The sequence below is a fragment of the Momordica charantia genome (assembly GCF_013281855.1).
Source record: "Momordica charantia cultivar OHB3-1 chromosome 11 unlocalized genomic scaffold, Mcharantia_2.0 BLBB01000011.1, whole genome shotgun sequence".
NCBI classification, from domain to species: Eukaryota; Viridiplantae; Streptophyta; class Magnoliopsida; order Cucurbitales; family Cucurbitaceae; genus Momordica; species Momordica charantia.
The window spans coordinates 22,744,197-22,770,577 of record NW_028275159.1 but is presented as its reverse complement, the minus strand read 5'-3'; the positions used below and the strand labels follow the sequence as shown (position 1 = coordinate 22,770,577).

The 26,381-nt window shown below is 33.4% G+C and overlaps 1 protein-coding gene across 1 annotated transcript; it reads left to right on the top strand.

Annotated features, from left to right (window-relative positions):
• The first annotated feature begins 12,227 nt into the window (after positions 1 to 12,227).
• LOC111022380 (O-fucosyltransferase family protein) lies at positions 12,228 to 25,729 on the top strand. Its single transcript, XM_022299547.2, has 10 exons — positions 12,228 to 13,013; positions 16,703 to 16,772; positions 18,723 to 18,790; positions 20,703 to 20,791; positions 22,356 to 22,553; positions 22,800 to 23,004; positions 23,103 to 23,270; positions 24,170 to 24,337; positions 24,414 to 24,604; positions 25,312 to 25,729. Exons 1-10 carry the CDS (start codon positions 12,615 to 12,617, stop codon positions 25,457 to 25,459), a joined length of 1,704 nt encoding a protein of 567 aa, XP_022155239.1. The 5' UTR covers positions 12,228 to 12,614; the 3' UTR covers positions 25,460 to 25,729.
• The last annotated feature ends 652 nt before the right edge of the window (positions 25,730 to 26,381 follow it).

The following is a 26,381-nucleotide window of genomic DNA, read 5'->3' as shown; positions in this document are numbered from 1 at the left end:
GACAAACAATGGACACGTCGAACCGTTAAAAAACTTATCCATTAAAGTCTAAATTAGACTGCTCTCGGTGTACTCCAAGTATCTCCACAATGTTATGATATTGGCTTTGGGCATAACCTTTGCTTACAGTTTCACCCAAAAGGCTTCACACCAATAGAGATAACTGTCGGATCAATCTCTTCCCTAGCCAATGTGAAACTTTGTTTGCATTTCTCTTACAAACCCAACACTCAGGAGAGGTAGTTGAGATTTGTTCTTGGCCTATAGAATTAATAGTCCATCATTCATTCTTGGGTAATTAAGTAATTAGTTCATAGATTGAATAGGTGAAATCAATTTCCTAGGACTTTTCTCCGTATTTATTTTCTCTTTTCTATTGCATGTTTGTTTACCTTCATATATACTCTCTCAGTCAATTCGATTCTTTAAATATAATTGAGCGATTGTATCTATGGTACTTGAGTGAGCTAGAAACTTAACCCAGATCTAGAGGACGATATCGTATTGACTTACCAACTATATTAAAACTTGACCTAGTATTGACTTGCTTCACTCGTACTAATCCTTAGCTGTTATGAAACATATCGACCTTACATTGCATAAAGAACGTTACATTCAATTTTGAGTTGAATGCAAGATTTGGATTATTTGAATAGGGCACGAAGAAGAAGAAAAATTGTACAAGCAGGGGCTTTAAAAGATAAAAGTTCGAAAGATAAAAATAGAAATCGAGTTCCAAAATAAATGGGCTCCTCATAAGAAGTTGATGAACTAAAACAAGTAAATATATGATTGATAAACCTTTTTTTTAATGCAATATCATTGATATATTTGATATATTATTTAGAAACCTAAAATCTTACTTAAATAAAAAAAACTTGAAAAGTATTTGTTAGTGCACCTAATGTGAAGTATATCATTCATATATTAGTGTAATTGATATACTTTATATTAGGTATATGAATTTATGGAAATAACGAGTACAAAATTGGAATAACAATAAGAAAACAAATAACAAATAAATTTTTTTACATATTTGTGAAACTAAAAAGTTGTTGCTATATTTACAAATATGATAAATATTTTTGCTGTCCATAAAAATATTTCTTAAAATAATCTAAAATAATTCACTTCATTTAAAATTTATGCAAATGTCATGTTATTCAACTGCTACTAGTCAACTAACAGTTCACTTAATTTTAGAGATCATTTAGAACCTAGAGACTAAATAAACACCAGATCTAAACTTAGAGATAAAAACTGTATTTTACTCTAAAAACTATTACCTTTATTTACATAAATTAATTCAACAATTATTCACCTAAAAACAAATTCAACCATTATTACTTTTGATTATACTAATATTTTACCAGGTGCGATGCATCAATATTTCTTAATTATAAAATATCTTACATTTTAAATGTGATCATTTTGAATTTTAACTTTGTCAAAATGACTAAATTTATGAGTTAAAGTAAATATGAGATCATTATACGGTTTATTTGGTTAAAACATTAATAACCTTCTTTATAGCGGTAATTTATTTTACTATCTCCTAATCATTTATTCTATATATAAATATTCTATATATATATGGTTAACAATTTAAAATAATTTGTAGTTTTTGTTAAACAAATTTAAATTAGTTTGTTAGGTAAATTAATTTAATCGAAATAATCATGAAGTTTAAAAATCTAGAACTAAAATCATAGGTTTTTAAATGTTAAATTATTTTATAAATAAGCTAAATATATTTTGATTAATACATTCTTGGATTTTTTTTATAACAATATTCTTTGGATTTTGAGGCTTTTGTAAATGAGATTTTAATTTTTTTTCATTTCTTTTAAAAAAATAATATATATTTTTCAATATGGTCTAAGCAAACACCCTAATATATTTTTATTAAGAGTACTAAAATACAAATTCAAGTGGATAACATATATAATATTTATTATTACTTTAATTATTGAATACATACATATATAAAAAAGTATATATTATTTTTTTAAAAGAAATGAAAAAAAATATATATAAAGTCAAGTTACTTTCCATAGCATTTTTGTAAATGTTGTTGCACAAATTTTCAAAACTCCAATTGTTCATATTCTTTTCTTATCAAAGTTCATTTTTACTTTTACCCCTCTTTGCTGCCACAGTGGAGAAATGTCCACTCCTTCTATGAGTCTCCATCATCTTGTTCATTTGCCAAAATCTCCATCTGCTACATGCTCTCTATCTGCATCATTTAAACCGTATGCTGAACTTCTTTTGTCTTCTAACCTTCCTCCCCTTAATTTGTTTCTCTTTTCATTCATCATATCAATTGTTGCGGGTTCATGTATATCGTTCAAAACCTCTTCGTTTGGTCTCCCTCGCCACCAAATCAAATTGTTTTTTTTTTTGTTAAGAAATGTGAATCGTGTATTCACAAAAGAGGAAAAGAAAAACTATGATATGAGCATTCATAAATAAAATTAAAAAGCAAAAGACAAAAAAGAGAGAGAGGATTATAAATCATATTGAATACAGAGGATTTATATTTGATTTGCAAGCGTGTGGGATATATATAATGATGTAAAATCATAAGAGTAATATGTATATATTTAATAATAATGACAATTATAGGGTTAAATTTGTAACTATAATTATTTAATATAATGATTTTAATGTCAAGCTAATTAATTAGTCAGTTACAAACTTACTAAGTTTTTTTTTTCTAATTCTTAATTTAATTTAAGGAATTTAAAAATAAATTCTTAATGATTTGTAATTTTAAAAAAAATATCATGAGCAAGGCACTCACACATAAAATAAAAAGTGCAAACCGCTTACCAATCATATTGGATATTGGAGATATTGGAGGTTTAAATTTGATTTGCTTCTCAAAGATGTGGTATTTATAAAAATCTTAGAAGAGTTATATGTTTTATTTTCATAATAATGATGATTTATAAGAGTAAATTTGTAACTGTAATTATTGAACATAATTATAGATATAAGATGGTCTGCATGAAAATAATATATTTATAATTATGCGAAAATAAAAAGAATAAATATGGTATTAAAATATTTTTCAAAAAACTTAAATGGAAGCTTAGTAAATTTGGTGCAAATTTCTATTTGGGTAAAATTTTTATAAACATAACAAATGAAAAAAAGTCACTCTTGCATTTGTCCTCGATTTTCATTTTCCATTGTTTTTTCTCTTATTGTGTCTATGTAATTTACTAACTTCCCCTATAATTATTGTATCCTATATACTAACAACAATTTTCACAAAATACTTTTAAAGTCGTGGATATTCAAGTATTATTATTTTTATTTTTAAAAAATATATTTATGGTATCGATATAAAAAAAGATAATAATAATGTTTTTATTTTTAACCCAAAAACATGAAAATAAAATCTTTTTAATATTACATTTCGCTACAGGTATTCAATCTAGATAAAAGCACAAATGAAAACTAACTAATCAAATTATCTTTCGTCGGTGATTTATTTTACAACTTTTTTTACATTGTTTTTTTACAACTTCAATGGGACTCAACAAAAGATATTCTCGTTGCGTATGTCTCGTACAAAAGAAAATCAAAACCAATTAAGAAAATTGAAAGGAAAAAAAACTTCATACTTGTCTTCCCATGGTGGGCATTTTCCATCAATTATATTCAAGATCTCATTTAATTAATCTCCTTCTCCTTTTTCACTAAATAAATTTAGGAAAACTAAATAAAAGAATAACTTTTTTACTCACCATATTATTCTCTTTCGTGCAAGTACCCATGGTGGAGAATTAGCAATCCTCATTTCTCTGGTCCCCACTTAGAGTTCCATTAGCCGAAAAACGTAAGAGAAGTGTAGCTCATCAAAAATCCGTGTTAAAAAAAAATTTGTATTGTAATATTTATATATATTTTTAATCGGATGGAATTTGAATAGATAAGTGTTTTATTTTATTGATGATGATTATAAAAACTAAATTTGTAACTGTTTGCTACTAATTAGCAATTTTGAAACCATGCACAAAGAAATTCAATCGGTAGTGGGTTGCAAATTAATTGAATTTTCTTTTATTTGTTTGAATAATTTGATAGAATATCATTTTTTATAATTTTAACATTGCTTTGAAGAAAAATTATTTCAAATTCTAATGTCAAGCATTAAATGCAGTATTTCCTTTTTTTTTAAGACATATTAAATGCAATATTTCCGAGTTTCAAGTTGTTATGAAAAAAAGGTTTGTAATTATTGTATTATTTTATTGAAGTAAATAGTATGTTTGTAATTTAATGAAAACAAAAAGGACTAAAAATATTTTTCAAAGATGCTCGCTTTTTAACATAGTATAGATAATAGAACTATTATTACTTTTGATTATATAATAGAATATCAAGTGTTGTACTTACAAAGAAAAGAAGAATATCAATCCTTTGACTTTAAGCAAAAGAATAAGATATTTTAATCCTTGAACTAGAACATCTTGACTTGATACATTGATCACGCGAGTACACATCCAGTCAGTACATAGCGAACGAAAAAAGCGTCACCCTTTTTTTTCGTTCTTCGAATGACGCTAGTAGAGACAAATTCCATTCAATCGGCTATGGAGAGAGGTTTCAGCAAGCGGGTAAACCGATGCAAAACTTAGGACAATCAACTACCTTGATCCACTTGGCTACATCCGCCCGCCCCTACCCCTGCACAGGTTTCAGTCTCGAAATACACTCTTGCTTCTTGTAGTTCTACCTTTCTTTTTGAGGTAGAGTAAACGCCTCGTAGAAGATCAGAAAAAGGTCTTGAAGAAGCCATGAGGAAGAAAGAGATCTTTGCTGGTGCCGACTTGGATCTCGAAAAAGGTTATACTAAGTTCAATTTCTTAGCTATTTCGTTTGGTCTTCTTTTTTTTTAATCAGTTATAAGGTTTCTAAATTTATAAAACATTAGAAGTTACTGTTTCTTTTTCTTTTTCTTTTTTAAGTTACGTAAGATGTTGTTAACCATTCAAACATTACTATAAATCCTGTTTAATAAAGTTGTGTAATACACACACATTAACCTCCTCTTTCACTATTTTTATTTTTGTATTACTTTGTAGTTATCCTAAGATAATTATTTTTTGTAATTATTTGAATATTTATGCATGGTTAAAAAATGTATATTTTACGTTTAGTTAAATTTATGATTTTCTTTTTTATTTCTATTATACTTAAAAGGATTGATAAATTAAAATATGGAGTATAAAAATATTAAAATTAGTACAATAGAAACCATATTTATTTTTTTTTTCAAATATAGCACTTTTTTTTTCAAGGGAGGTCCAATTTTGAAATAACAACTTTATACAAATGATATACATCTATAGTACATCTGCAATATATCTGTAATATCTATAACTACTGATATATGTATGTGATATACATCTTGAGTGTCTGATATACTTGCAATATGTATGTAATATACATCTGATATACTACTGATATGAGTGTTCGTGCACCATGTATGTAATATATAACTAATATACAACTCATATGAGCGTCTGATAACTGATATACTAATGATATGACTATCTAATATAAGTGAAAATTTGTACTATATTTAAAAAATTTTAAAAATAAGTAACATATTTTAAAATACATAAAAGATTTAATCTTGACACTTTTTCAAATTAAAAATACATAAAGTAATATAACTTTTTAATAAAATATAAATGATATCATATTAATTAATAATTAATATTGATGTGATTCGTACTTTTGCCCGTGATATCATTTATATTATTGTAAAAGAAAATATTGCATACTAAAATAAATATGTCATTTGCAATATATACAACAATCAAGATTATTTTATTATAAAATAAAATAATTGAAAAGTATAAACTTACGATGCAACAAACTAGTAAAATCAAAATAATGAATAGGTCTCCACCATAAAACTTCAACCCAAATTAAAAAAAAAAAACTCACCTAAACCATTTATTTTAAGTATGGTACAAAGTTAAAAGATTTAATACAATCTTTTTTTCATCTAAAGTTTCATATATACATATTTTGTTTGTGCAACAAAGTGTACGGTCTCAACCAATCAGGTCGAGAAGAACTACTTGAGTGAGCTAAGGTAGACTAAAGCGAGTAGAGAGATCTCTCGACGAGGAGGAGACCTGTACAAGAATCAAACACTCCAACACTCAAAGTTAGTAAGGAGATCAACCTTGATATTAAGATTGAGATAAAATGAGGTACCTGATTGTAGGGTGGGGCTCCCTATTTATAGGTTTGGGTATCTGACAGAACTTCCGACCAGCGGCTGAGCATGTCGAATTTCAGTTATTCCTATCGGAGATGCTTGTGCTGAGTCGATACCTCCGTACCTAGATTTTAGCTAAGTGTAGTTGGTCGTTCCCTAGACGGGATGAATGTTTGAGATCCATTGTTGGATTGGTCAGTTGTGGTCTTGGCTCGACAATCTCGAACCCCTTGGAAAACACACTCATACACACAATCGATAATAAGTACTGACACAGACACACAATCGATCCGTCAATCGAGGAAGTAGAAGTAATAAGTACACACATAATCGATAATAAGTATTGACACAAACACACAATCGAATCGTCAATCGAGGAAGTAGAAGTAATAATTACTGACACACAAACACAATCGAACCGTCAATCGAGGAAGTAGGTGAACCGTCAATCGAGGAAGTATAAATAATTGTTAGTTAATACTAGTCATACGGTTATTTGTATATTGTTGTATTAACTGAGTTGGTTTAGTTTTGTTATTTTCATTAAGTCATGTGACTAAACTGTATATATATGTATTAAGCATTCTTTTAAATTAAATGTGAAGAGCTCTTTCATACCATGTGGGAGATTATTACATGGTATCAGATTGCCTCTGACTTAGCGTCTTAATCCATTCCATGCGTCTGCTTCTTGCAGTTTCTCTCTAATACGCGTCTTGCTTCTTCTCTTCGTCAATGGCAGAATCTTCGACGACTACGCCCAAAGATTTGTCTTCTGCGATATTCCTACTATCGAATATCTATAATTTGGTTTCATTACGTCTCGATTCCACGAATTTTGTCCTCTGGAAGTTCCAATTGACGTCGATTCTTATAGCTCATAAACTGTATGACTTTGTTGATGGATCCTTACCGAAACCTAATGAATTTCTTGATTATTCTCAATCAAGTTCGACCACTACTTCGCTGTAAATCAATCCTGCCTATAGCGATTGGATTGCCAAAATCATGCCCTAATGACTCTTCTCAATGCTACCTTATCACCAACTGCCCTTGCATATGTAGTCGGATGCACTTCATCTAAAGAAGTTTGGGAGACCTTGATGAAGCATTACTCTTCCACATCACGCACAAATGTGGTTAGTCTCAAAGTCTAATCTCCAATCTATTTCCAATAAGAATGATGAGTCTATTGATTTGTACAATCAGCGCATCAAAGAGTTAAAGGATAAGCTTGCGAACGTATCTATAATTGTTGATGTTGAAGATATGATTATATATACACTAAATGGTTTACCACCTGAGTATAATACCTTTCGTACTTCCATGTGTAACCACTCCAATCGATTTCTTTTGAAGAACTCAATGTTCTTCTAGTATCTGAAGAAGCCGCTCTTGAAAAGCAACTCAAATGGGATGAAGTTTTTGTTCAGTCAGCCACTCTTCTTGCAAATACTGCTACTAAAGGGCAAAATTTGAACCCTAATGTTTCCCGTGGTCGTGATTTCAATGGTGGTGGAATAGGTCAATTTCCCCCTAACAATCGAAACAAATATGTGCCTTAGGTCAATTCTAGTAATGGCTGAGGGCATGTCTTTCCATTACCTCTTAGTATTCAACCAAATAGATCTACCTCTGATGTTCAACTTCACAAGATAGTTTGTCAAATTTGTGGGCGTACTGGTCATTCCGCACTTGTTTGTTACAATAAGATGAACCACAATTTTTAGGGTAGACATCCTCCTACGCAGCTGGCTACAATGGTAGCTGCTCAAAATTATGCTGCCATGACTGCATCCTATCCTACATCCTCTGGCACTTGGCTTACTGATTTAGGTTGCAACACTCATATCACCTCTGGACAGCTAAATAGTGCCTCTGAATATATTGGGGATGAGCAAGTCACTGTGGGAAGTGGTCAATCGTTACCTATTACACATTCAAGCTTTGGCTCTTTAAATTCTTCTCTGACTTCTTTTTCGTTAAAACATCTTTCATATGTCCCTGATATCTCTTCCAATTTACTTTCGATTCACCGATTATGTCTTGACAACAATTGTATCATAATTTTTTATGCTGATCAATTTCTCATTCAGGACAAATCTTCGGGTCGGATTCTTTTCAAGGTCCCAGTGTTAATGGGCTTTATCCCATTCGCTCTGTTGTTTCTACAGCTCATGTTCCTTCATCCTCTCGACCTAATGTTGCTTATGTTGGTGCTCGAACTTCCTCTTCTATCTAGCATGATAGGTTAGGCCATCCAAGTGACTCTGTTTTTTCCTCTGTTCTTCATACTATGCATTTACCTCCCTATACTGCCTCTAAATGTGTTTGTGTGTGTTGTCTTCATGGTAAAATGCATAAGTTGTCCTTTTCTAAGCCTACTACTGTATCCATGTTTGGGGCCCTACTTCTTAAACTTCAATAAATGACTTCAATTACTATGTCTCTTTTGTTGATGATATGTCTAAATACACTTGGTTATTTCCAATTGCTAAAAGGTCTGATGTCTGTACTATTTTTCAACACTTCAAACCTCTTGTTGAAAATCTTCTATCCTCCCAAATTAAAATCTTCAGAAGTGATGGAGGCGGTGAGTTCGTTAATCATAATCTTGTCATGTTTCTTCATACTCATGGCATATTACATAAAAAATCATGTGCATATACTCCCTAACAAAATGCATGGCTGAACATAAACATCATCATGTGGTTGAGGTCGCCCTCACCATTATTTCTAAGTCTTCCCTCCTTCTTAAATTCTGGTCGTTTGCGTTCTTTACTGCTATTTTCCGTATCAACCGTCTTCCTTCTCCATCTTTAAACTATAAGTCTCCTTTTGAAATTCTGTTTCGACACTCCCCTACTATTCCATCCTTAAAATCTTCGGATGTGCCTGCTATCCTTTGTTAAAGCCTTATACCTCCCATAAGCTTCAACTAAAAACTTCCTAATGTGTCTTCCTTGGCTATCCACTAGACTACAAGGGGTATTTGTGCTACAACATCAACAATGGCCGCCTCTACACATCTTGGCATGTTATTTTGATGAATCTATCTTTCCTTTTGCTAACAGCTTGCCCCACACTTCTACTACCTCACCCCTTGTCTCTCCCTCTACTGATTCTTTTCTTTCACTTCTCTATATCTTGTTCTTTCCAAACTACCACTCTGGTGCTCCTTCAACATCTTCACCTTTTGGTTCTCTTGTGATTACCACTTCTGCTAGTGATTCTGTGTATTCCTCTAGTGCTTCTCATGGTACATCTGTCTCTCATGAGGTATCTACTGCTGAATCTGAAATTTCGGATACAACTGATGCTTTGGATGTTTCTCCTATTTCTGCATCCTATCTGATTCCTCCACAAGTGCCTATGCTTAGTGTTTCAATGCCTGAAGCTGGTACTCGAAATAATCACTCTATGCAGACCCGTAGCAAGTCAAGAATTTCAAAACGTAGGGTTTTTGTTGCCACTTCAAATTTGAGTACCTCAATTGAGCCTACCTCTTATACTGCTGCCTGAAAGCTAACTTGTTGGCAAACTGCTATGTCTAAAGAGTATGCTGTCTTAATCAAACAAAACACTTGAGTCCTTACATCTTACCTAGTGGAAAGAGAGCAATTGGGTGTAAGTGGATATATTGAATTAAACATAATCCTGATAGTAGTGTGGCTCGGTATAAGGCTAGATTGGTTGTTAAAGGATTTCATCAAGAACCAGGTATAGATTATGAAGAGACCTTCAGTCCTGTGGTGAAAAAGCCTACTGTTTGCATCATTTTCTCTCTTGCTGCCCAATTCAATTGGTGTCTTCGCCAGCTCGATGTCAATAATGTGTTCCTTCATGGTGAGTTACATGAAGAGGTTTACATGCAGCAGCCTCAAGGTTTTGTGAGTAACACTCATCCCAAATTATGTTTGGAAACTCCTTAAGTCTCTTTATGGTTTAAAGCAAGCACCCCGTGCTTGTAATGAGTGCTTTACATCTCATTTGTTGACTCTTGGTTTTGAGGCTTCTCATGCTGATTCTTTTTTATTTGTTCGGCATATTGATGATTATATTACTCATTTACTGTTATATGTTGATGATATAATAGTTACTGGAAGTAATCCTAGTTATATTGAGGATTTAGTCTCTCAGCTTCGACTTCGTTTTGAAATGACTGACATGGGAGTTTTAAAATACTTTATTGGTCTGGAAATTAGCTATTCTTCTACTGGTATCTCAGTTCTTCAGTCTAAATATGCACGTGATGTTTTGTCATGATATGGAATGTTGGGATCTAAAGCATGTTTAACTCCTATGGCCTTTACTTCTTCTGGTGGTGATGATGTCTTTTGTTCTGATGTTGATTCTCAAGCCTATCGAGCGATTATTGGAGCGTTGCATTACCTTACTTTTACCCGCCTAGATATTGCTTTTTTTTTTGTTGGGAAACTATCTCAGTTTATGCATGCTCCCAAGTATTGTCATCTTGTTGCTGCAAAAAGGGTGTTGCGATACATCAATGGTACCTTGGATTCTGGTATTTTGTTTTGCAAGAACGTTTCTGTGCATCACTTTCTCAGTTTGACAACATATTCTGATCCGGATTGGGCAAGTGATAGCCTTGATCGTCGATCTACCACTGGTTTTGTGGTTTTTCTGGGTTGTAATCCCATTTCTTGGGCTGCTAAGAAGCAATCAACAGTTTTTCGAAGCTCAACTGAAGCTGAATATCAGACATTGACTACTACTACTGCAGAACTCTTTTGGCTTTGACAACTTCTCAAAGACTTATGCATTATTAGTTCTCGGCCACCCCTTTTATACTGTGATAATGCTTTTGCTATTCAGTTAGCAAAAAATATCGTGTTTCATGGTCGAACAAAACATATTGAGATTGATTTTCATTATGTTTGGGAACGGGTGGTTTGAAAGGATATCAGTTTACTATTTGTCTCTTCTCATCTGCAACTGGCTGATCTGCTTACTAAGCCCTTGACTAGTAATCGTTTTTTGTTTATGAAGACCAAACTCATGCCTTCAATAGCTCTTCGTTTGTGGGGGAATGTTAGATAATACTAGTCATACATTTATTTGTTTATTGTTGTATTAATTGAGTTTGTTTAGTTCTGTTATTTTCATTAAGTCATGTGACTAAACTGTATATATATGTATTGAGCCTTCTTTTAAATTCAACGAGAAGAGCTCCTCCATACAGTGTGGAAGATTATTACAATAATAAGTACTGACACACACACAATCGAACTGTCAATCGAGGAAGTTGAAGTTATAAGTACTACTTACACTCGAACATAATGATATTACTTTAGGCCCATCTAAGTGATTACAAGTGAAAATACAAAGACACCAACTTTATATATTTTAATGAACAATATTTAGGTGTTCATCGAATAACACTCATCTTCGTACTAACCATAAAATAAAAATTTGATAGTTTTTTAGTTAAAAAGTTATAAAAATATATCAAAATTTATAATTGAAAAAATTTAATGGTGGTCAACAAAAGTTGGATTACTCCAAATAGTGGTCACAATGAGATAGGTCTAAACTCGTAAGAAGCTAAATATTTTCCTTTTCCTTGAAAAATAATTCGTTCCTTATCTGTCAGAACCTATATATATTCTAACCCCAAATGAAAAATTGACTCCTCATCATTTTTTAAAATTTCTATTTTCAAACTTATATTTATCTTAACCACCATTAAAAAATTAACAGCTCATTAGTAATAATTTTTAAATTCTACATTTAAAATTTTTTCGTGTTTAATTATCAATGTGAGGACAACGAGATGGCATCACTTATTAAGTAGCCAATTCTTTATTTTATTTTATTTTATTTGCATGTTTAAGCAATTTTCAAAAGTTGACATCATTTAAAAAAAGGAAAAAAAAAAGTTGACAGTGAAAAGGTTTGAAATAAAAACAAAAATTTTAAAATCTTTTATTACAGAAAATGGAAAAGGCTTCGGCTTCGCATTTAACTGTCAACAGTCCCAACAATCCCAGCTCTAGACCTGCTCTTCCCACTCCAATTTATGATTCCTGTCCCCCTGTTTGTTTCTCGAGAAAATTTTTCTCCCATTATAGAAACCAGTTACGCCATGCAGGGAACCAACTCTCTGGATCTTCACCTCTGACCCTTCAATTTCTCACAAGTCCCAATTCAACGATGCGTCATATGGAAATTGCATTATATGAGGGTGAAAATTGAGGAACTCCCAGCTATTTTGAGGAAAAGAATGAAGATTCGATTCCATGAGCTGAATCTCCGATCTCTGCGAAGCAGACTTCACGCCAGATCTTCTGTATGTTTGAGAATTGAGTCCCACGTTTAAGCCCTAGCCTTGTCCATTGCCACAATGCATGGCTACAACCGCTCCTACACTTCGCGTTCCAGTGGCTCGCAGTCGCCGCCCTCCTCGCCTCGGCACCGCCAACTAAGGAGTAGGAGTGGCGGTGGTGCCGGCGGTTTTAGTGTTCGCGACGTGAAGCAGAGCACCATTATGGAGAAATTGGTTTACCTGATTTTGTCGGCGGTGTTTAGAAGAAAAGGGCTACTTCTGTTCGCCCCTTTGTTGTACATATCGGGGATGTTGTTGTATATGGGCTCGTTAAATTTCGATATTTCCAGTCTGAAAAGCAGGGTAGTTTCAGTTAACAAACGCGCTCCGCCGGGTTCTGTGTATAGGAGTCCTCAGGTTTTTGAGAAGCTCTGGCCTTACATGAAAGCTGAGAGCCGAAACGGTACCACTCATGCGGTATTTTTCTCCTCATCTTCTGTTGCTACTTTTTTGTTAGAAAATTGACTGAAAATTACTTTGTGGTGAATTTCTTCTTTCCCTTTTTCCTTTCCTCCAGTATTTGATGTGATTATCTTGTTTCTATGAATAGTAATGATAAGAGAATCCATAGATTCAAAGTGGGGAGTTTGGTCTTTTATATCATGTGTATCAAGTACGTTCTATCTTCTAGTGGCAACTTAACCACGATTTAAGATTCCCTGGGATCAACATATCATACCACTTGACCTTAACAATGTCTTCATGTTTCAATCTTTGTTTATTCTTGCCATGTAATCATGACAAACAATCGTTTTCACTTATTCACCTCTCTTGACCTTAATAAGCAGTAGTTTGGATGCTGTTTGTTGACTATCTAACTAACTATAATGATTCTGTTGCCAATTATTATCAAATAGCAACCCTGGGAGTCCTCTGCATTGTGATTTATTAAGTTCGAATCCTTTGTTTGTGTTCATTGGTAACAAAATCACTGTTCCTTAGATCTACTTTATTCATTTCTTTTTCCCAGTTGTTGGGTCTTGATTTCCTTGTTCTTTTGTTTTCTGGTATCTGGCTCTTATGCTTTAGTATTACAGGCTGTGGAACACATCCATAAACTTAAGAACTTGCTATTATGATTTAGTATTGGAGGCTGTGAAAAACATCTGTAAACTTAAAAAAACTTTATCTTCTGGTGTGAAATCCAAAACTCAGTTTTGAGCCTTTTGGTTTCCATCATCTACAAACTTTAGTTGATGGTTTAATCTGTCATGGAATATGCTTGCGTCAATTTTTAGCTATATAAAGTTCATCTTTTCTGAAAGCTTCTCAAGTACACAATTTAGAAATAGTAAGACGCTCATGATCTCTAAAAGGGTGTCTGCATGAAGGATATAGATGGGAAGGCAAAAGATTAAATGCTTTGGAGTGCAAAACTGAAAAACTGTGTACAGAAAAAAATGTGTGGTGGATGTCCCAAATTGATGCCATTTGTAGAAAAAGTTCCACAAGGTTTTCCTTTCTCCCTAAATAACATGGTCCCCAGAAGTCCCATCCAACAATAAGTCACAGGAAAAGGATAGCCTACAACAATTCAGAAGTTAATTCCACAACTGAAAAGAGGACAATACATAAAGAGATGATGAAGGGCTTCACGAGCATACTGAATGCTGATATACCTTATTTGATCTTGGGTGGAATGTCAACTATGATATTCTTTTATGTGCTATATTAAATTAGGAAAGAAAACAACAACTTTTTATTTTTTATTTTTGTGTAAAACGAATGGTGTTTCTTGAAATTATGTGGACTTGACATCCTTCCTTTTCTCATAACATCAAAGAGTGGTAGGAAGAGGCTCATGTCATGTTGGAAGGTTGGCCAAGTTTTTAATTTATGGTAAAGCTGACAATTGAAAAAAGGAAGCTCCATGTTTGGATCAAGTAGATATTTAGAGACATTTTTTTTAAGGGAAATCAAGCTTGGTGCACTATTAGGAGACGAGATGATCTAGAATATGTAGGTTACTGTTTAGCTAGAAGTTAAAGAGAGGGAATAATCTCCCTTAAATTGAAGTTGGAGGATTGTAATTAGGAATTTGACTTGAAAAATGAAGCTCTCTTGACTAAGTAGGTGTGATGTTTCTTGTTGTAACCTATATGTCGTGGCATAAGGTTATTGATTGAATTACAAGCATCACCCTAATGGTTTTTTCGAACAAGATATGAACTTTTCATTGAAAATATGAAAAGGAACAAAAATTGTTCAAAGATACAAACTCCCAAGGGAGGGAGATAGAAAGGAAAAGAAAAAAGAAGTAAATAAAGAAAGAAGTAAAAAGACAGCAAAAATAAAAGAACAAAAGAACAATTGCAACTTTCAAATGAAAGCTTCCCAATTATAACAGATCATGGTAAGCATAAAAAGAGTTGGAAAAAGCACACCATTGTTAAGATTTGGACTTGGTCATATTGAAACAGTCCATGGTAAATCTTATTTTTTCATAAAAAATCCTTTGGTTTCTTTCAAACCATAATTTTGATAGAAGAACTATCACCCTAATGGTTGGCATGCTTTGGTTAGTTGTTAATGGCACTCTCAAGAACCTGTGTGAAGCTATCCCTAGGCGTCTGTCTACTACACTTCTTCATCATGTAAAGTTGTAAGGTGAGACTCATTTGATATTGGGTGGATCGTTTTCCTTTGGAGAAGATCCACTAAAGTCCTTTCTGACCAGAAAATCTGTTCCCTACCAATGTAAATGCAGAAGTGTGCCCCTTTTCTTCTTTCTTCCACCTTAACAATTAATCTCAGCAGCTGATTTTGGGTGCATCATTGGACTGGCAATGCTTCCTCGCCTTTCTAATTTAGGTCCTTTTTTTTTGGACAAGGAAGCAATACTTTTATTGATAAAAAGGAAAAGTACAAGCACGATGGTTGAGAAAAAACACTTAATATAAAAGAGAACCAACCTAAACAAAGCTACTCCCAAAATACAAAAATTACGACAACCCACAATGCAACATATAAATAAAACAAAGTTACCCATCTTGTTAAGGAAGAAGCCAACTTAAAAACTGCCAATGATCTCTACCACAGGACCCAAAGAAAGCAAAACTTGACAACCTTCTAACAAGTTGAACAATCTAAAGAACGTCTGCAACAATGACAGACCTGAACCTATTCAAGATCCCATCATTAGAAGAAGTGCTTGATTTTTCCAATATAAACTAATGGTAACAAATTGTTGAAAGAGGCTAGAGAGTCCGATTGACTGGCAACTGGCAAGAACTGATAAAAAAATGTCCATTGAAAGGTCCAAGATAACTTTTGATAACACCTTCCAGCTGCCTTGATAGGATCTGATTCTATTATTTATGGAATAGAGGGTCCAAGATAACTTTTGATAACACCTTCCAGCTGCCTTGATAGGATCTGCTTCTATTATTTATGGAATAGAGGGAAATTTACAGGTAGAGGGAAATTCGAGAGCTTCCTAACCTCTCCTACAAATCCTTAACAAGGAAATAACCTACCAAAAATATACTCCACCCTCCATCCTCCATCTAGCAGCAGGATATATAACAAACTCATTTCACTCCCAAAATGCCCTCTAACTAACTTGGGCCCACAAGATAATATGCTCTCTTCCCCTATTCCCCCTTCTTACCCTTCTTCCTAACATATTTCTTTATAATCGGGGGCCTACCAGAAACCAAGGAGCAATTATCCGTGAAACCAAAGGCAAACTGCCCACAACCAGATTCCTCAAACCAGAAACCGAAATAAGGAGAGAACCCTGATGAACCCACAGCCACAATCAAAATCAGAATTCTTCAGCCAACTTTACTAGTATCAAGACAAGAAGAAAAGGAAATTATCCAACCCAAAACTTTAAATACCACCTAGTCCCCCCCTCCTACTCGTATCAACTCACTCCTCTTTATGACATATATGTAAAAATTTTATCACCAATTAATAAAATAAGTTAAATTTTGCATTATCCTTTTATCTAGATATAAATTAAGTATTTTCTGATTTTCATTTTAGCAATATGGAAATTTTTTTGAATCCATCATCTGTGCATCTGCTCTGCTTTGTTGATATTTTCTGTTTAGAATTCTTATAGAGGTTGAGCGAATGAAAATTCATTAATGGTTGTGCAGTTGTCAACTGCATGGACTTCGAGAGTGCACCATGTTTGGAAGCCATGTATCAGTAGAAGCACTATGGAAGGTATGAAACTTCTTATTACTTAGTAATAAGTTCTAAAGTTACATAGTTTAAATTAGTTCTGTTCCTGAAATTCACTTCTCCACGTCTCATGTATTGTTTTTCGTGAATATGATAATCTGACTCAAGGATTCTGCCACTCTAGCTCTTCATGAAGAGAATAGAATCCTTGAGTCAGCTATATGGCATGGCAATTGTCTGAAAAAGCTCAATTGTTATTTGTTACCCCAACAGCATTAACATCTTAGATAAGGTTCAAAAGAGGAATTCAAATATTCAACTCTCCTCCCAAATTTGTGTCATGTGCAGGGAGAAAGAATGAATCTACCTTCTATCTTTTTATTCATTGTAGTTTTGGCTTGAAGGCCAGGCTATCGCAACTGGCTTCTTCTCAATCATAATATAAAAAATGGTTCATGGAACTTTAAATCTGTTTTGAATGCACAAAATGGAACTAGAATGGAGCTGTAGAACTGCTAAGTTCAGGTCTGAACGGGATTAAAAAATACTAATCCTCTTTGAGACAGTTCTACACCCAGTAGAATTTTGGCCGAAGAAAGCACACAGATCTGAGAGGACAAGCAAACAATCCAAACCGCAATAGATGGCAGTCAGTAGCTTATGGCAGTACGTGAGCTTCATGCACCAGTCTTCTGGTGGCCAGATAGTGCACATTGGTTATCTTAGTGTGGCGTTGCTCTTGGTACTTGCGGTTTCAATCGGTTGGCACTTCCAAATTAGTGATTCAAACTCCAAATCCTACTTTCAAAGATTTAATGCAAGGCTATAAATAGTAGCTACAAAGAAGAAAAGAAAACGAAACCGTTGCCTATTATGATAAAGAAATACTTACCTAAGAAAAGCCTAACCTATTAAAACCTAAATACAATAGGAAATTAAAAGATAATAAATATAATTTAACAATATATATATATAGACAGACAAAGGTATGTGCGGGTGTGTGGAGGACATGAATGAAATATAAAATCACAAATTTACAATAAAGGACAATGACTAATGAACTCTTATTATACCTAAGATATTGACATCCAATATCAATATATTATATGATGCATGTGGTCTCTTGCTGTATGTGAACTGTGATACTTGATGATATGCGGTATTGCAAGACGTTAGTATTTTAAAATCATGTCTAGGTGTGCTGAAGAGAAAAGCTTTCTAGGATGCCTTGCTTCTACTGAGTCATGCGCTGCTGTCTTACTGTTCTTTTTAAAATAATTTTTTGATTAAAAAATTACAATACATGTTACAAGAACTCTCATTTTTCTTATAGATCTCTTATAAAATTTCTAATCTCTTAAAAACATTTCATTATCTTATCATAATACTACTATTTCATATATAAAAAAAATTATTTAATTTTCTATTCTATGCTTGACAAGAAAAGACACTTCAAGTCCCAGAGAGCTATTTTGTTTTAGTGTACCTCACGCTTCAAAAAACTTGATATGACATGCTGAACTAAGAACAACTATGTCAGCTTTAATTGTTTATAGACTACATCAAATAGCTTAGCTTTTGCATTGTTTCAGCAATTAGATTCAAAGCATTTTTATCATCACTCCCCATATTCATGCTTTTGGATTTCTTCCTCCAATTCCTCCAGACTTGTAAGGAGGGCTGTGTGACAGTTTGTTTTGGATTGGATGGTGACTTGTAAAGGTCGATGAAATTCATTTATCTCAAACATGTGATTTTGTAAGGAATGTCAACTTCAGCTGTTCTTAAAAGTAGGCCACAAGACAACTTGTGAAAAACAGTTCCCAAATACGTTTACATTAGTTTTTCTTTTTTAGTTAAATTTTTTTTGAACCCAACTTCCAAACAACCCCTTTATTATTCACTCCTTGTAATTACCTCTTCATTAATTAGCTTCTTTTCTCTGTGAAGGCATTACAAAAATGTCAACATTTTTTTCCTTTTAATTTGCAGAGTTGCCAAAGTCGAATGGTTTTCTTATCATTGAAGCCAATGGTGGGTTAAATCAGCAAAGGTTGTCGGTGAGTTTAAGTTCATGATTAAAAAATTAAGGTTTTATGTAATGTCAACGTGGCACAGACTATGAAGGGAAAAAAATGATGGTACCATGATATGTGCCAAGACTGGATGGCATGTGGTGCTCTCTATTTGACCAGTTTATTAATCCCTTTATTCATTACTTTAACTAGGACAAATTTAATTTTTTTTTTTTGAAGTTCATACTTCATTTAGTTAACAAACATCTTTCATGATTTCTTGATGCGTTGAAAATTGAAATGTTCTTTAACTGTCTCAATTTACCCGTAGTTCTGTTTATGCCAAATTGTCAACAGTTGTCAATAGGAAGATAGCTGATTTTGTTGTGGTTTGGACTAACAAAGGATGATGCATATTCTTCATTTTTCACTGGATTGGTTTTGGATTGGATGATGCACCCTCTTCCCCTTCCTCAAAAGTCAAGCATAGATCACAGCTAGGGGCTAAAGCAACTGTAAACGACCACAAAGATCCAAAGATGTGGTTCTAATCCTTCAAACCCTCTGTGCAAAAAAAGCACTTATGGAAAAGAGGCCAATATAGAAGAGACCCCTTAATGAAGTCCACTCTTTTTAATCCATCCTTAAAACAATCACCAAAGCAAAAACCTTACATTTTCTCCAGCATTCTAACCTTCCACAACTTTGTTGTAAAGGGTGGGGGGCTAATTTGTGAAAAATACCAAGAGAAAAAGGACTTGCAATGGCAAACCCAGAAAATTCAAGAGACTAAACTCGATCATCTCTAATTATTGAGAAACCTAGTTAATAGGCTTAGCTATCTAAGAACTCTTACAAATGCCCCCTTCCCCTCGAGAAAAAAGAAAGAAGAAAAGAAGATAAAAGATAGAAATGAAAGGGGACAACAAAGATGCAATTGGGATATTCTCAACAAAGGATAAGAGCATGGTGATGCAGAAAGCAGGAACAAAAAGGACCATCCCCTAACCAATGGTCCTCCCAAAACAAAAGACTACCATCCCCAATCTTGGGACGAATGAAATTGAGGAAACGAGACAAGTATCACCAATTGCTATCCTCAAATCCGAACTATTGGAATGACGCCTATACTTAAAATGATTGAGTGCGACAAAGAATTAGGCTCTAAAAAAAATGCCATGAGGCATGATCACAATGGACAAAAAAGCAATTTTGTTGCTAGTCAAGTTCCTAATTCCAAGGTCTCTCGCCTCACACACTCTGACCATACTAGCTAATTCTGATTTTTGTGATAGTATCTAATTTATCCTAATGTAATGCTCCAAATGTTCAATTATACGGAGAACGATTCAAAACTTTGGACAAAAAGGAAATGTTGCTGCTATCCAAGTTCCTAATCCCAAGGTTTCTTGCCTCACACCCCTGATCGTACAAACTAATTCTGATTTTTTTGATAACATCTGATTTGTCTTAATGTAATGGTTGAAATGTCCGGTTATCAGGAAATGGTACTAAACTTTTAATTAATTTGTGGAAAATTTATGAACTGTTTTTAAGATGAGCGATGTAGTTTTTTCCAATGTAAATGAAGTCTGAAGTGCTATTATTGAATTGTGGATTCAAGAATAGGAAGAAATCTGGTCTTGTTTTCATTTAATAGCATCACTTATACTGTAATTCTCAGTGATATCATGTTATTGGTTCACTCTCAATGTTGGCTCCTATGGATAAGACGATTTCCTTTATGTTCATAGAGAGGTGGGCAGAGAAAGAGATTAGGGGATGTAGGTTGCTAGTGCCACGATCTGAATATCTTATTGTTAAAGTATTATAAAAGGTTAAATTTACCGCTTTAAGCTTTTGGGTTCAATGGTGATTTAACACTTATCAATTTATTCATTTATTTTTGGTCTAAATAATTGATAATTGATTTTATAACTCCAACTTTTCAATCCAGATATGTGATGCAGTTGCAGTGGCTGGACTTCTGAATGCTTCCCTTGTCATTCCAATATTTCATTTGAATAGTGTTTGGCGAGATTCAAGGTTAAAATCCAAATATCATAGCTTAACTAGTTATAATTGTCTCCGTCCTTGATTGTTCTTTAAATTGGTTCAATTCTCAATGGAAAATACAATTTATGACCTTATCAGTATTGCTTTTCAATTCATTACTGAACCATGATCTATCACTCTTGTTTATCTAGTTATTACCGTTTTTCTTCTTTTTCTCGTTTCTGTTTTCAGATTGTTACTTGTTTTGCCAGTCTTAATGTGGTTCTCTTTTTTTTTTTTTCTATTATTCCTAGAATCCAGATCATTGCAAGTTAACAAAGATTACTTTCTTATATTAAATAAAAAATGAATTTTCTTTCATAGGAAACAATACATCATGACTTTCTTATATTAAAATAAACATTATAAGTCTCTCATATTAAAATTAAAGATATTAATGATTTCTAACTTGATTGACTTCGGTTGGTAGTGTGTTCCTCTTTTTCCTCCTCTTTTTTTCTTTTCCAGGAGTTCGTTAGTGAATTGGAGAAAGAACTTGACTTTTCCAAAATCTGTCAACTTATTTTTTGTTCTCTTTCTTGAAATCATTTTGAGGGGAACTTTTCAGTAAATTAGGACGTGAAGATCATAGGGACAGGTTCAATTTCTTTTAAAAAATTATTTTGTATACTTTTATGCTTATTTTTCTTTTCTTGAACAAGAAACGAGATTTCATTGATTACTTTCACACTTATTTTTCTAATATGTTGAACTGTATGATACAAAATAATTTAAGATATATACTTGCATCATCAACTATTTAGATTTGATTTTGTACATCTGCTTGGACATAGTATTTTCCAATGACGACGAAGTGAAGTTTCCTATAGAAGTCTTTCAAACAAAAGAAGAACTTGCATCTCAAACATCATGATTATCACATCTTTTAATACCATTACATTAAGTTCTACCAAGTGCTATCTATTATATTTTCACCCATTTAGATTTTAGTTTCTATAGGTTTTTATTCATTTATATCTCAGTTCCTTGATGTAAGTATTCCTAGTCTTGGTTTATAACTAAATATCTTTAGTATTTTTTCTACATATTTTCTGAAAAATGTGTCCACGTGTCTTCAGTGTGTCCTAACTTCTAAGCATGTACCTCTTACATGTCCCCGACATCTCTGAGATCTAAAAAATAAATTGAACAATCAGAGACTCCAAATCACGTTATTTAAAATGTGTGTAAAGCATTCTCCACACCGGCAACGATAACTCAAAATGGATCATCCATGCTTCCTAGGTTGAAGTTTTAAGGCAAAAGGTGTTTGTTTCTAAAGTTTCCATGTCCAAAAACATAGTGATTCTGTCAGCTGAAAATTAGTTTTACATCAGATACCATGTCAAATCAGTTGGTAAATTGAATTATAAGAGAGCTTTATTTAATGAGGAGCCTCGTTTGGCATAGGGCATGGTGTTTGCCCCTGGTGCCAAGGTGCCATGGATAGTTACTTTATGTCAAATGACAGAAGCAAGTGCATTTTGCTTTCTTCCAAAATTCCAGAAGGGCAGAAACCATTCATGCAGTTTCCTTTCTTTCCTGTTTGTGACAGCAATTTTGGTGATATTTTCGATGAAGAATTTTTCATACAAGCACTCAGCAAGCATGTTAATATTGTGCGAGAGCTCCCAGCTGATGTACTGCAGCAGTTTGATAATAATATAAGCAGTATTGTGAACTTAAGAGTAAAAGCATGGTCAAGCCCAATGTACTATTTGCATAAAGTCCTTCCCAAGCTTTTGCAATTGAGGTATGTTTTCCTTATCTTAAAATAGTTTCTCCAAAGGTATGAACATGTTTTTAGATTTTGGTTTGAGAAGAACTTTCCCCTCGTTTTAGATCTCCGGTGGCCCCCATCCAGTTTGATAACGTTCATCAAATGTATATTTAATTGCAAATCTTGTAGATTTTAGATTTCAACAGTTTTTTTGCAAAACTTGTAGATTCCAACAGTTTTAAGATGATGACAAGAATCACTTCTCATTCTGTGATGTAGGGCTGTTAGGATTGCCCCATTCTCCAACCGGTTGGCTCATGGAGTTCCTTCAGATGTTCAAGCACTTAGATGCTTAGCCAATTTTGAAGCGTTGAGGTTCGCAGAATCTATAAGAACGCTGGCAGATCTCATGGTTGATCGAATGATTAAAAAAAGCTCTCAGAGTGGAGGAAAATATGTTTCTGTGCATCTTCGTTTTGAAGAGGTGTTATTCATGGTTTCTTTCTTTCCTTCCAATTCATGATTACTAAATTTCTTGTTAAATGTAAGTTATGAATAAAAGTAAATGTTCTGTTTATAAAGGATATGGTTGCATTTTCGTGCTGTGAATATGATGGTGGAGAAGAAGAGAAGAATGAGATGGACCTGGCTAGAGAAAGGAGCTGGAGAGGAAAATTCAGAAGAAGGGGTAGAGTAATAAGGCCTGGTGCTAATAGAGTGGATGGAAAATGTCCTTTAACTCCACTTGAGGTGAATATACCTGGACGTCATCATCTTTTCCTTTGTTTAATGAAGCATCTATTCTCAATTATCTGAAATAGATTTTTTAGAATGAAGTGTGTATGTTGTACTTAAGGACATCACAAAATGGACATGTTGATCATTGGTCGTTCAAAACATTAACCAACAGATGAATTGGAATAATCATCCTTAAATATTTTAGTAACTTTATGTGTTCAAAGATTTGGCCCAAGTTTCCACTGAAACACATTTCACACTTAATGAAAATTGGAAATAGTTCCAAAGACAAAAATGTGAACTGGAATTTAATAAAGGTTTAGAAACATGACATTATCAGTTAAATGTTTACTAAATTGCAAACCATCCTGCTATTTTAGAAGCAAGATTTCTGGATCATTCTTCTTCGTGGCAGTAGAAAACAATCTTTGCTAGTGGCTGATCTGTTTTGAATGAAAGTGCCAAGTATATTGTTGGAGAGTTTATTTGTGCCATCAATTATTGCTATTTTATGTACATGTTTATGTTGCTTCAGAATGTTGTAAAGATTTACCCTTCATTATTTACTACCGCTAATTGGAGATATTTTTAACACTTGCTCTTCTCCCTTTCTCATCCCTTTATTTTTTATTGATAAATTGCAAGTTCACTTATTAATTCTTTTTGGTCCCTAATTGCAAGTTTCCTTTATTTTTTGACCCTTTTTTGTTGATAAATTACTTATTGTTAAATTTGTCTGCCTTGGCCATTGTCATTTCATAATGTTTTGTATTTTCATCAATTGGAAAGGAAGTTTTTGGTCCTGCGGAGAGATTCATGCATATCTGGGCCATAAATATAATGTTCCCATATCCTTAAAACCTGTTTTTCCATTCTGCTGATTCATAATTCACCTTTATATGATATTGTAGGTCGGAATGATGCTTAGAGGAATGGGTTTTGATAACACAACTTCCATATATGTTGCAGCAGGAAAAATTTATAAAGCTGAGAAGTATATGGCTCCACTTAGGCAGATGTTTCCGGGTTTAGAAACGAAAGATTCTATAGCTACTAAGGAAGAACTTGCTCCATTTAAGGTATTTAATGAAACTATTCCTAGTTTTATCTTACAAACAAGTTGATCATTTAGCTCAAAGTAAGTCTGTGATGCAGGGCCACTCTTCTAGATTGGCTGCTCTTGATTACACCGTATGTCTTCGTAGTGAAGTATTCGTCACAACTCAAGGTGGGAATTTCCCCCACTTCTTGACGGGTCACAGACGCTATATTTACGATGGGCACGCAAAGACAGTCAAACCTGATAAGAGGAAACTAGCATTAATTTTTGATGATCCTAATATACGGTATGCCGAAGCTTTACTCACTTCAATATTTTAGTTTTCATTTGTTGAAACTTGAATGTCTGTGCTTCATTATTTAGGATAAAATTGGTTCAATTAAGCTTCGTAACTTAAAGATCTGCATTTTGGATTACTTGAAACTTAGAATTTATTAACCTCTCTTCACATGCTACTGGGTTATGTCGTGTCTTGCCTGTTTGTATTTTTTAAATAAGAATTGGATCCTGAATGCATAATCTTATCTATTGATATATGACACTGCTTCGTCGTCAACCACAATATCCTTGGATAGCAAGGAACATTCGCAATGGTTCCCATATATGATTTCATGTAGTTTATGTTAAACTACCAATGAACTCATCCGCTCAAAATCTTAAGCGGACGAATTATCGAAAATTTAATATTTTAGAGATACTTTAACACTCTCTCTCACTTGTGGGCTTATAGATTTACTTTAGTCCTATTAAATGGGGGAGAAAATGACATTATAGGGATTGGAACATAGATACGATGTTAAACTTCTAATTAACTCAAAAGCTTAAGTTAATGGGTTACGGTAAGTTTAACCTCTTCTAGATACTTCAACTGGAAGAAGGGAACCGAATGACGGAACACTACTGCATTATTTCATTTAGTAGTTCACTGAGGTTGTATCTTGCTAGTTATACCGACCTTTTTCTGTTTATATTTGGTAACAAACTTGCATACAGATGGGAAGACTTCACACAACAAATGCAAGATATGCTTCGCCACAACGATCAAAAAGGAATGGAAATGAAGAAGTCCAGTGGATCGTTGTACACATTTCCCATGCCGGATTGCATGTGCAAAGTACCAAACATGAAGAACCTCGATTGATCTTTTGGACATACAGATTTTTTTGGGTCTCCAAAGGTACAAATTTTTCTTTATACCTATAATTTTTGCATTGTATTATTGTGCAATTGGAACACACAAATATTCTGATGTAAGTTGAGAGGATAGTTCTGTAGGCTGTGATTGAGTGGGGTCATTTTAGCAGCTGGAATTGGTTCACTGATACAGAAAAAATTCATTGTATATGCAAAAAACAAATAACATTCTGATGTCAAATGATTTGAAGATATTATTCTTTTTACTCATCCAAAATGTTTCTGTCCCTTACTGTAGCAGGTGCTCTATGTGCAACCATTTTGTTATCTTAGCTGTCTCTTAGCTAAACCCACATGGTCAACAACCAATAAAGTATAACACATGATGATGATTCTGTTTTCTTTTTATTCTTTTCTTTCTCTTATGAGTTTGGCAAGGAGGGAAAGGAAAAAAAAAACTTTTATCACAGACCAATCAGACTTTCATCACCTCATAAACTTTACAAGTCATCACACAAGTCAAATTAGTGACTATTCTTGCTCTTCGTATAAATGGTTGTCCCACATGTCCCCAATGTTAACAAACTAGGTTCTTCTTCTTTCTTTACGGCACTGAAAACCTAGAACCAAGTTTACGTTCAGGAAAAGTGTCGAGAATATGTAGAAAAGATTAAACTTGCCCCACGCACAAGTTTTACACTTATGAGTCTATGGTGATTATATTATATCAGAGACTGGTTTTATGCATATATGCGTTTATGGTGATTATATTATATGATCAGAGTTGAAGTCTCAAGTTCAAACTTCTATGTTGTTATTTTTGTCTCATTTCATATTAATAGTTCAATGATGAAGTTTGTGCTAGTACTTGAGCTCATGTGTGAATAAGGTTAAGAATCGTTTGAAAAATATTAGGTCTATCTTAATCT